At 49.2% G+C, this 10,208-nt stretch overlaps 1 protein-coding gene across 1 annotated transcript; it reads right to left on the reverse strand.

Moving 5' to 3' along the window:
* Positions 1 to 3,819: 3,819 nt before the first annotated feature.
* Positions 3,820 to 9,422, reverse strand: INMT (indolethylamine N-methyltransferase). Its single transcript, XM_007981716.3, has 3 exons — positions 8,631 to 9,422; positions 6,960 to 7,167; positions 3,820 to 5,549 (listed from the first exon to the last, which is right to left on the reverse strand). The coding sequence occupies exons 1-3, from the start codon at positions 8,860 to 8,862 to the stop codon at positions 5,120 to 5,122; spliced, it is 870 nt and encodes a 289-aa protein (XP_007979907.3). The 5' UTR covers positions 8,863 to 9,422; the 3' UTR covers positions 3,820 to 5,119.
* Between the last annotated feature and the right edge of the window lie 786 nt (positions 9,423 to 10,208).

Genomic DNA, 10,208 nt, shown 5'->3' on the forward strand with positions numbered 1-10,208 from the left:
AACCACAGGACTATACACCTCCTTATGCACTGAAAGAGACACACCACCACTTCTCTGGCATTTCTGCCATACTAATAATAAGGGTAACAACAATATCAGTGACTTAAACAAGATGAAAGTCTATTTGTCTCTCACATAAAAACCCAGGGCTTCTGAGTGCTTCACATTGTTAGGTTCCCAGTTTCCCTCTGTCTTGTTTCTCCACCATGTGTGGCCTTGACCTCCTAGACCAAGATGCCAGCAGCCACATTGCAGATCACAGGACAGGGTAAAGGATGAAGAATAAATAGCAGAGTCCAGGTTTACCACATCTTAAGGAAGGCTTCCGAAGCTGATACGACACTTCTGCTCAAATCCCTTTGGTCAGAACTCACTCACTTGGCCACACAAAGCTACAAAGGGGACTAGGAAATGTAGTCTTTGTTTAAGGCAGCCTTGCCCAGCTAAATGGAGCCCAGCTAAAAAATAAAAAATAAAAAAATAAATAAAAAAAAAACCTTACTATGAAGAAGTTAAGGGGCATACTGGGCACGGGAGAACAACAAATAATCTCTGGAACACTGGCGTTCTTTTGTTTCAAGATGACATGTTTTTACACCTCTGGTTCTTTTTATTAGGATCTCAACTCATGACACCCCACACACTTATTGCACATATAACATGCCCACATGTGCAGGATCTCAGAACTCAAGTCTTGCAGTCTTTGATCTCCACACGAGCCTGGGCCCGTCTCACTTCTGTGCTTATACACAACTGTATGTCTTTATAGCTTTTCTCATAAGTAAAGGCAGTTGACTACGAAAACTTCTCCATGACCTCTGTGCTGCCAAAGCTGAGATGACCAGAATGGCCAACTTTTGTTCCTTTCCTTTCTAGATAAGCAGTTAAAATGCCTCTGGTAAACAACCATGTTCCCTGAGCTTGAGTTTTTTCTGAGTTCTAGGAAAAAGAATAAATGCAGGGTTTTTGAGATTAAATGGAGTCGCAAGATAAGCAGCATTTCTCAGCAAGGAGCCAAGAATGCATTAGGATAAGATAGGCTGAACTTACAGGCAGAGGGCAAAAGCGCTGTGGCGGTTTCATCCTCCTCTTCCCCACCTCCCCCACAGCCCCTTCAAACTCCAGCTCCACCCCCATAAGGATGCGGGAGTTAGAAATAGGTCAGGAAGAGACTGGGAAATGTGTATCCTTTTGAGCCTACGAAATGCTTCTGCTGGCATCTCTCCAAGTCTGGCGTGGCCTTGATACTTGATTCCTATGATGTGGTGGAGGGGGATAGGTAGGAAGTGGGGGGTACCACACAGATAATAAATCTCCTATGTCTTCTGTTTTCATATTCATGTTACTTTGGGACCACAGGGGCCATGACTTAGAAATGGAATTGGGGTTTTGTGTAATTAGCCACAACACACAGGTTTTCCTTCTGCTGGGAATGGCTAGCCCTTCTTCTCTCCATCAGCTGTCAGTGAACTATTAACTCTTAAGTCTCAGCTCACAGATCACCTCCATGAAGGCTTCCTGGACTTCTCCCAAGCCCAGTTAGATGTTCTTCTGGCACCCCTGTGAGATGACAGTGTGGGGTCCAGGTTAAGCTCAGGCTCTGGAATGTCAGTGCTTGGGCTCATAAGCCCAGCTCTCTACTTAATAGCTACTTTGAGAAAGTCTGTGTCTCAATTTCCTCACGTGTAAAACAGAATTTCAAAATAATACTGTCCACATGAGCTATTGGGAGAATTCAGTGAGTTTTACATGTTTTACATGTGGCTGGCCTCATAACAGCATTATTCACAATAGCCCAAACACGAACACAACCAAGTGTCCATCAGTGGATGAATGGATAAACAAAATGTGGCATATCCATACGATGGTATATTACTCAAAACCTTGAAAAGGAAGGAAATCCTGACACAGTGCAACATGGATAGACCTGAAGACATTACGCTAAGTGAAATAAGCCAGTCACAAATGGACAAATACTGTATGATTCCACTTATATGAGGTACTTAGGGTAGTCACATTCATAAAGACAATGTAGAATGGCAGTTGCTGGGGGTGAGGGGAAGGGAGACCAGGAGTTACTGTCTAACAGGTACAGAATTTCAGTGCTGCATGATGAAACAGTTCTGTGGATGGATGGTCATGACTTGCAAGCCCGCCTCCCTGCCCCAAACAGAAGGTTCCTTCCTTTAGTCACAACGGAGTTTTCTTCTCTAAAGACTCCTTCCCCCATAGTCTTGACAGCGTATCACAGGTTCTGCCCACACGCTCTCTAGGGTAACGCATGAGAAGGGAAGTGAAGGAATGCTGGCAGAGATGTTGTCACAGAAACTAGTCTATGCTAAAGAAGAGCCAAAGGGAAGCAGGGCCCCCTGCCCTTCCAAGCCGGGTGGGGAGACTTGGTGGAATGAGGGTACACTGGGTGAACAAGGAGTCAGAACACCTGTGTTCTCACTCCAGCTCTGTCACCAGCTTGCTGTGTGCCTCTGGACAAGTCGCTTTCCCTCTTGGGACCTCTTTGTCCCTGACTATAAAAAATGGAGATTTGGCTGGGCGTGGTGGCTCATGCCTGTAATCCCAGCACTTTGGAAGGCTGAGGAGGACGGATCACTTGAGGTCAGAGGTTCAAGACCAGCCTGACCAACATGGTAAAACCCTGTCTGTACTAAAAATAAAAAAATTAGCCAAGTGTGTTTGTGCATGCCTGTAGTCCCAGCGACTTGGGAGGCTACAGCAAGACAATCACTTGAACATGGGAGGCCGAAGTTGCAGTGAGCTGAGATTGCACCACTGCACTCCAGCCTGGGCAACAGAGTGCGACTCTGTCTCAAAACAAACAAACAAACAAAAAACCTGGAGATTAGCCTGGGTAATTTTGAAAGACTGTCTCAGTCCTGACCCTCTCGGGGAACAACATCAATGGGTCAATTTGTGCAAAACCTTTTACTTTTTAAAGCACAAAAATTTGCTGAGCATGGTGATACATGCCTGTAATCCCAGCTACTCAAGAGGCTGAGGGAGGAGAATCGCTTGAACCCAGGAGGTGGAGCTTGCAGTGAGCTGAGATCGCACCATTGCACACCAGCTTGGGTAACAAGAGTGAAACTACACCTTAAAAAAAACATTTTCACCATCCTGGCTAACACGGTGAAACCCCGTCTCTACTAAAACTACAAAAAATTAGCCAGGCGTGGTGGCGGGCACCTGTAGTCCCAGCTACTTGGGAGGCTGAGGCAGGAGAATGGCCTGAACCTGGGAGGTGGAGCTTGCAGTGAGCCGAGATCGCGCCACTGCACTCCAGCCTGGGGGACAGAGCAAGACTCTGTCTAAAAAAAAAAAAAAAAAAGGAAAAGAAAAAGCACTTTCACATCAATGACTTCCTGCTGTTCTTAGGATGTTCCTGTAGTTAGATTAAATCTCATGGATAGGAATATGAGGCCCAGAGAAGTGAAACAATTAGTGACAGGGCTGAGAGTAGATCCCAGGTCTCCTGGCTCTTACCAAGGTTGCTGTGCCCAGGGTGTACCCACCCAAAGGCACAGATTGGGGTTGAGGGAAAAAGCGAGGCTGACAGGTGCTCAGTAGTGTGACCCAATCAGCCTTAAGGAAGGGACACTTTTCTCTAATTGGTCTGCCCAGAAGAGGCACCTTGTTCTCACAGCCCTTCCACAGGGAGATGGAACAGCTTTTCTCAGTTAATCAGCTGAACACTCCTTTCTGCAATGTGTCTATCTGCAGGAGCACCTTATGTACGAGGAATACCCTTGATCCCTGGGCTGTTCCTCTTCTCACTCGGTGTCAGGTCCTGGGGTCCAGGTCCAGCCCATGCTGAAGTCTGAGGGGAGTGGGTACATGGACAGAAAGAACACTCGGGGCCCATAGGCAGGTGAATATGGTTTTATTCAGCAACAGCTCTCATCAACAGCTTACTCACACTAGCTCTCTCACACTGTCCGCCCTGTCTCGGCTGCTTGAGCCCAGGGCTCCCACACACAGCTGTGCAGCCTGCTCTCCCTTGCCTTCAGGGTCAGCAGCTTAACTCTTTCTCCCTCTGGGCATGAGCTAGCCGAACTGTGTCCTAGCTCCTTCCTGTCCATCTGCAAGACGGACAGCTTTGGCTCTCTCTCTTTCTCTGGGCGCCAGCGTGCCCACCATGTCAAGTCACGTTGAGCTGAGCCGAACCCCAAGAGTCCCTGTACAGCATTAGCAGGACAATTACCTTTTACAGACAACAGTGGCTCGGACGAAGTATGAACTTACACAAACAGGTTATATAACAAGTGGAGGTGTGTGCCTGTGCACCAAACCCGCTGAGTCATGCAGGCATGGATATCTACCTTGGCGTATTCCTTGACCAAAGCACATCCATGTACCTTACACTTGGGTCTGAAGTAGAGTTGCCAAATGAAATACAGGACACCCAGCTAAATTTGAATTTCAGGTGAACAACAAATCATTGTTTAGGATAAGCATGTTCCATGCAATTCTGGGGACATACTTAACCTTAAAAATTTATTTCATTTATCTAAAATTCAGTGAACTGGGGCAGTCTGTATTTGTCAAATCTGCTGACCTTAGTCTAGAGAGAGTGGTATGTTCCAGCTGACTCCAATCAGCTCATGAGAGTCAACTGTAACATGTTTAGGAGATTTATGAACTGGTTATTAAACCACTGGTGGCTTGAAATCCACCATGGTGGGAGTATTTACACCACAGAAACTGGTAACTGCTACACATCGGTGCTTTTCCTTTACAGAGCTGGTTATGAAACATTCCCCAATATACCACTGTCCAGAGGTTTCCTTGTTCTTAACATATTAGGTAGACTCTGAAACCATGTCCCTGGGTGCTCCACAGTCACACAGGAGTCAGATCACATCTAAGACAGTTGTAAGGCTTAGTAGACTAGAAAATGGAAAATTCCACTCCTAGGATCCTAGAATGAGGAATGTTGGAAGCTTAGAATTCTAAAACAAGGATGTTAGAATCTCAGAGTTTCAGAAGATGAAATGTTAGTATTGAAATCAGAGGCTGTTAGACAGTATCCATTCCTCACCCCTCTCTAGCATACAGATGGCCAAGGCCTCACAGCCTGACCAGACCTCTGGCTGGCCCTCCTGGCTCAGGGCCTAGGCTTCTTGCGAGCCACAATGAAGCAGACCCCAGAGCTGGCAGCATTGGTGACAGAGTAGCTCTGGGGATTCTGTAGGAGCTGTTCAATGTCAAAGCCAGCATCCAGGACAGCCTGCTCCACCTCCTCCTTCTCCAGGGCCACGCAGGAAAATTCACGCTTCCCCACCATGTAGGATGAGATCTGAAGCGTGACTGTGGTCACCAGGTGGCCACACGGCTTGAGCAGTGAGGCAAGGTTGCACAGTGCAGTGCGGTAGGCATCAAGGCTACAGCAGGCACACTCCATGGCCAGCAGGGTAAGCACACAGTCGGTGGGGGGCAACACAGCAGGGGCCAGCGGGTTGCCCAGGTGGACATCACACTTGAGCACCCGCTTCACTGCTGCCCGCAGCTTCTCCTCCTTCTCCTCCCAATGGCCGCTGCAGAGAGAGAGAGGGAGTCAGGGAGGCACTTCAAGGTTCTGAAGGGAACTCTCAGTCCACTGCGACCAGCAGATGGAGATGATCTCTGGATCCCCAAAGGATTGCTATCCCTGAGTCCCTGTGTGACCTGACAGCAGGCCCATATTCAATCTGAGCCTCAGTTTCCCCCAAAGAAAAATGGTTAGGGAGAATGGGCCAGAAAAATTATAGGAACATTTCTCCCTCTGATTCCATGTGAGCCCCCTTCCCTTAATCCCCAGGAGGGACAAGGCCACCCCGAGCACAGATGGGGCAGCTAACACACATTATTGGATGGATGGATGGATGGATGAATTAATGAATTTACTACAGATAATGTATGAATATAGCTATCTTAAAAAATTAATTTTGAGTGATGAAAAGCAAATCCCAAATGACACAGAGCAAATTACTCTGCTCTAAAGCTCAAAGGTGACTAAAACTAAATTATAGATTATTTAGATATACATAAGTATGCAAGAAAAAATGTTTTGAAAAAGGGAATGATAAGCATAAAATTCGTATTAGTGATTACCTCGGGTTAGGAAAGGCAGGGGCAAGGAGTCACAGAGAAGCACAGAAGTCTTTATTATATCCGAGTACTCAGGTTGGGTGGTGGGTTCATGTCATTATGCATTATATAGTCACACAGGTACAGACAATAGAGGGAAGAAGGAAAGACGGATGGATGGGTGGGTGGATGGATGAACATGGAGGGACACGGATAGATGGATGAATGGGTGGGTGGATGGATGGATGGATATGAATGGATGGATGGATAGATGGATGGATTGATGGATATGGATGGATGAATGGATGGGTGGGTGGATGGATGAATATTGATGGATGGATGAATGGACAGATGGATAGATGGATGGATGGGTGAATGGCTGGCTGGATGGATGAATGGATGGGTGAATGACTGGTTGGATGGATGAATGGATGGGTGGATGGATCGATGGATATGGATGGGTGGGTGGATGCATGAATATGGATGGATGGATGGATGGATGGATGGATGGATGGACCGGTGGGTGGATGGATGGATGGATAGTTAGATACATAGAAGATAGATAGGTAGATATATAGATGAGGGTAAGGAAGGAAGAGAAGAAGGAAGGAAATGTTCTATCATCTATCATCTGGTTTTCAGTGTTCATACTTGATTATATCACACCTCAACGTAGTCCTGTGATCAGATACTTGCCCCTAAAACTGCTGTAATCCTGAAACTTGGGGCCCCATCTACTCTGTCCCCACCACAGGACATCTGGTCCTGTACCTATAGGTCCTACTGTCCTGAAAATGCCAGAGACAAACAAGAGGCCAGGGAGACTTCTGAGAAAGAAGGTTGACTGGGAATCCCCTCCACAACCTCTGCACCGCTACCTGTTTCCTTCCAGCTCACAGGCGAATTTCACCACCGGGGTCCAGTCATAGGCCCCCGGCTCCTTCTTCAGCCACTTTTCCAGCTCCTCCCGGTTGCGGTCAGTAAAGTCGGAGAGAGTGATGTCTCGGAAGGACTCACAGGCAGCGAGAACTTGGTAGATGGTAGGGCCTGAGCCAATGTCAATCAGCGTGTCCCCTTGAAGGCCTCCTGTGGGAGGGAAAGACTGGTAATGGACGGGTAAGAGAAACGAGACCCAAGGCAGACACAGGGATGAGGACACACACCCTGGTCTTACCCAAGGGGCAAACAGCACCAAGCATGGTGGTTATCACAGATTGGCGGTTCCCTGTAAGCCAAGCCTCATACCAAATATTTTATATGCATTAATTTCCACTTACACCTCAGAACTACCCTGCGTACTGACTACTATCACTATTTTCATTTTACAGATTAGAAAACTGAGTCTGAAAAAGGTTAAACAATTAGCCCAATATCTTTCCGTCAAGAACATAAGCCAAGAGTATAATATTTCTGGGACAGAGAACAGAGGCCCAAGCCCTGCTCTGGGGAAGATTCGGGCTGGAGGGTTCAGAGGGGACATGCTGGGGGCAGTGGCTCTTTAGGTTTCAGGCTGACTGGGAGCTGGGAGCCTCCCCTGGAAGTCCAGCCCTTCCTGGATGGGTTCCTTGTTCCTTGGAGTGGGGAGGGGTGTAAGCATGCAGGAATAGGAAGCCAGGGCTGAGGAGACGATCTAGGAAGATGGCCCCAGGAGTGAATCCAGGGTCACCTGGAAGCTGGAATAAAGCATGACTTCCAACATTCTGTCTGGAGCCCTGGCGTGGGGCCATCACTTGGCCTTCCAAGCTTGGTCACACCCAGTCCAGCTATTCTCTGATTTCTGCCTCCCGCACCAGCCTGCTCCTCCAGGCTCAGCAGTCTTTTAACCCCCTCTTACCCCCTAGACCACCAGGAGACTCACCCTTATTGTTCCGCAGTCAAGTGCCCAAAGTGAGGACATGGCTGCTTGAGTTTAGAAGACATGACCAAATCATGGGGTCACCGTGGGGAAGGCAATGATCATTGGGAGACAGGCAGAAGTCGCCATCAATTGCACAGATGGCTCAGTTGAGGTCCTTGGGGCCTGAGCGCCTTGCTGTCAGGTTTGCAACAGGGTTGAGACCCCACCTAGCAATCCTTGTCCCAGGGCAGGGCTTTTCCAGGTCCTCATCACAGACACATCTGGGCTGCACACTCCGGGCATAGGCGATCCCGACCCACTACAACTCCGCTGTTTGCCCTTGGCCTTCTGGGGGTCCCAGAGACCTGGCTGTGTAAGGTCAGGACTGAACTTGATGATGACCTGGAGAGCCTTTTCTGCTCCACCCCAAAGGCCTAGGGGCTAATGGAGAGCAGTGTGGGAACTGCACGGGGCTGTGCTCTTCCCACAGGTCCTGATCCCTCAGCTGGCACACAGCTCCTGAGCCATGGGGAGACAGACCCAACTTCCAGTGTAATAGCTGCCCAAAGAGAGGGGCAGGGCCCCAGCAGCTCCCCCAGCCCGCCCCTAAAAACCCCTAGAGGAGACCAGACTGCCCCCAGGACACCTTATCCCCATCCCTATCCAGATTCCTTGGAGAGAGGCTCGAGGGGAAGGGTCACCCTCTGCTCACCAGGGCCGAAGGTCTTGTGGAGACATTCCAAGTTAAACTTCAGTATCTCAGCCTCGGGTGAGGGGCTGCCATCGAAGCTGTAGTAAGTGGCCAAGTAGTCCCTGGGCAGGAAGTGCTTCTGGTACTCATCACCCCCAGTGAAGCCACCCTCCATGGTGTCCCTGAAATGTGCCCTCTCCTGGCTGTCAGGTCTTATGAGGGCTCCAAGCTCTCCAGGCTCCACCCCCAGCATTCCAGCTTCATCCCATGGCTCCTCCCAAGTATGCCTCTCCTTGAGCTTCTCCTATAGGCATGCAGAAGGGAGTGCATTCTTCACCGCCTCCTAGTCACACTGACACACACGAGGTTTCCCCAACCCCAGCGCTATGACCGCTGGGGCTGCAGCTGCCCTGGCCCTGCTTCCTCTAGGGACCAATCCATGTCCGTCAAAGGCAATTGATAGTGCCCAGCCCTGGGTGCAACTCTCAGCCCTGCCAGCCACATGCTGCTGTGTGGCCTCCAGCAGGTGTCAGACCCATGTTTCCCCACCTGTGTGCCAACTTCACTAACTGTGAGGACCAAAATCCCTCCCCTAAGTCACAGGTGTTGTGGCCTGAGTGCACAGTGAGATCCCCATCTTGTCCCCTGGTGGTCAGTGGGGTCCAGTGGCTCTCTCTAGGCCAGGCAGTGGGTGCAGCTTCATGCATCCCCCATCCCTGCTGGAGAACACAGTTCAGACCCCAGGAGGCAGAGCAGAATGGCTGACTTGGCATCACTGTGCAGGTCACTGGGAGAAGAGCAGAAATTGTCGTCAATCTCCATGAATGAGAACAAGGGCACCTGGTCATAAAGCATAAACTGTCAGAGGGGTCCTGGTTTCCTGGCTGCTGACTCACCAGGCAACTCCAGATAAGACACTCCTGGCCTCAGTCTTCTCTTTGAAATAGGACTGGGTTGTAAAATCTCCCACAGACAGAGAAAAGTTCAGTCTCTGTTTTTGGCATTAGGAAATGGCTCTGACTTGGCCACAAACCAGACAGAAATGAATCTGCTACACTGGAGGTTCAGACCTCTTACCCTGAAAGTGGGAAGGATAGGAATACCTTGTTTTGGCTTTAAGTCAACAAACAATTCTGAATTCACAGGGCCCAATAGACAGGGGATACCACAGAGGCAGGGAACACCCAGCGGTTGTCAGGGCCTAGCTTCCAAGAGGCCGGTGCCTGGGCAGCCTCCAGGGAGGCTTGCAGCCATCGTGCTGGCCTGCAGAAGGCATACAGAGCTGGCGGGAAACTGCAGGGCTTGCGTTACATAATTGGAGGAGTGTACAATAAAGGCACGGTACTAAGTTGTGGGCAGGGTGGAAGGAAGACATATGGTACCTCTATTAGTCAGGGTTCTCCACAGAAACAGAACCTAGGATGTGTACACTGAGAGAACCAGATCTATTGTAAGGAATTGGCTCGTGTAATTGTGGAGGCCGGTAAGTCCAGACTCTGAAGGGTGGAACCAGGAAAAGCCAATGTTGCAGTTCAAGTCCAAAGACCAGCTGCTGCCAGAATTCCCTCTTGCTCTGGGAAGGCCAGTCTTTTGTTCTAC

This window comes from Chlorocebus sabaeus, chromosome 21 (assembly GCF_047675955.1).
Source record: "Chlorocebus sabaeus isolate Y175 chromosome 21, mChlSab1.0.hap1, whole genome shotgun sequence".
Classification (NCBI taxonomy): domain Eukaryota; kingdom Metazoa; phylum Chordata; class Mammalia; order Primates; family Cercopithecidae; genus Chlorocebus; species Chlorocebus sabaeus.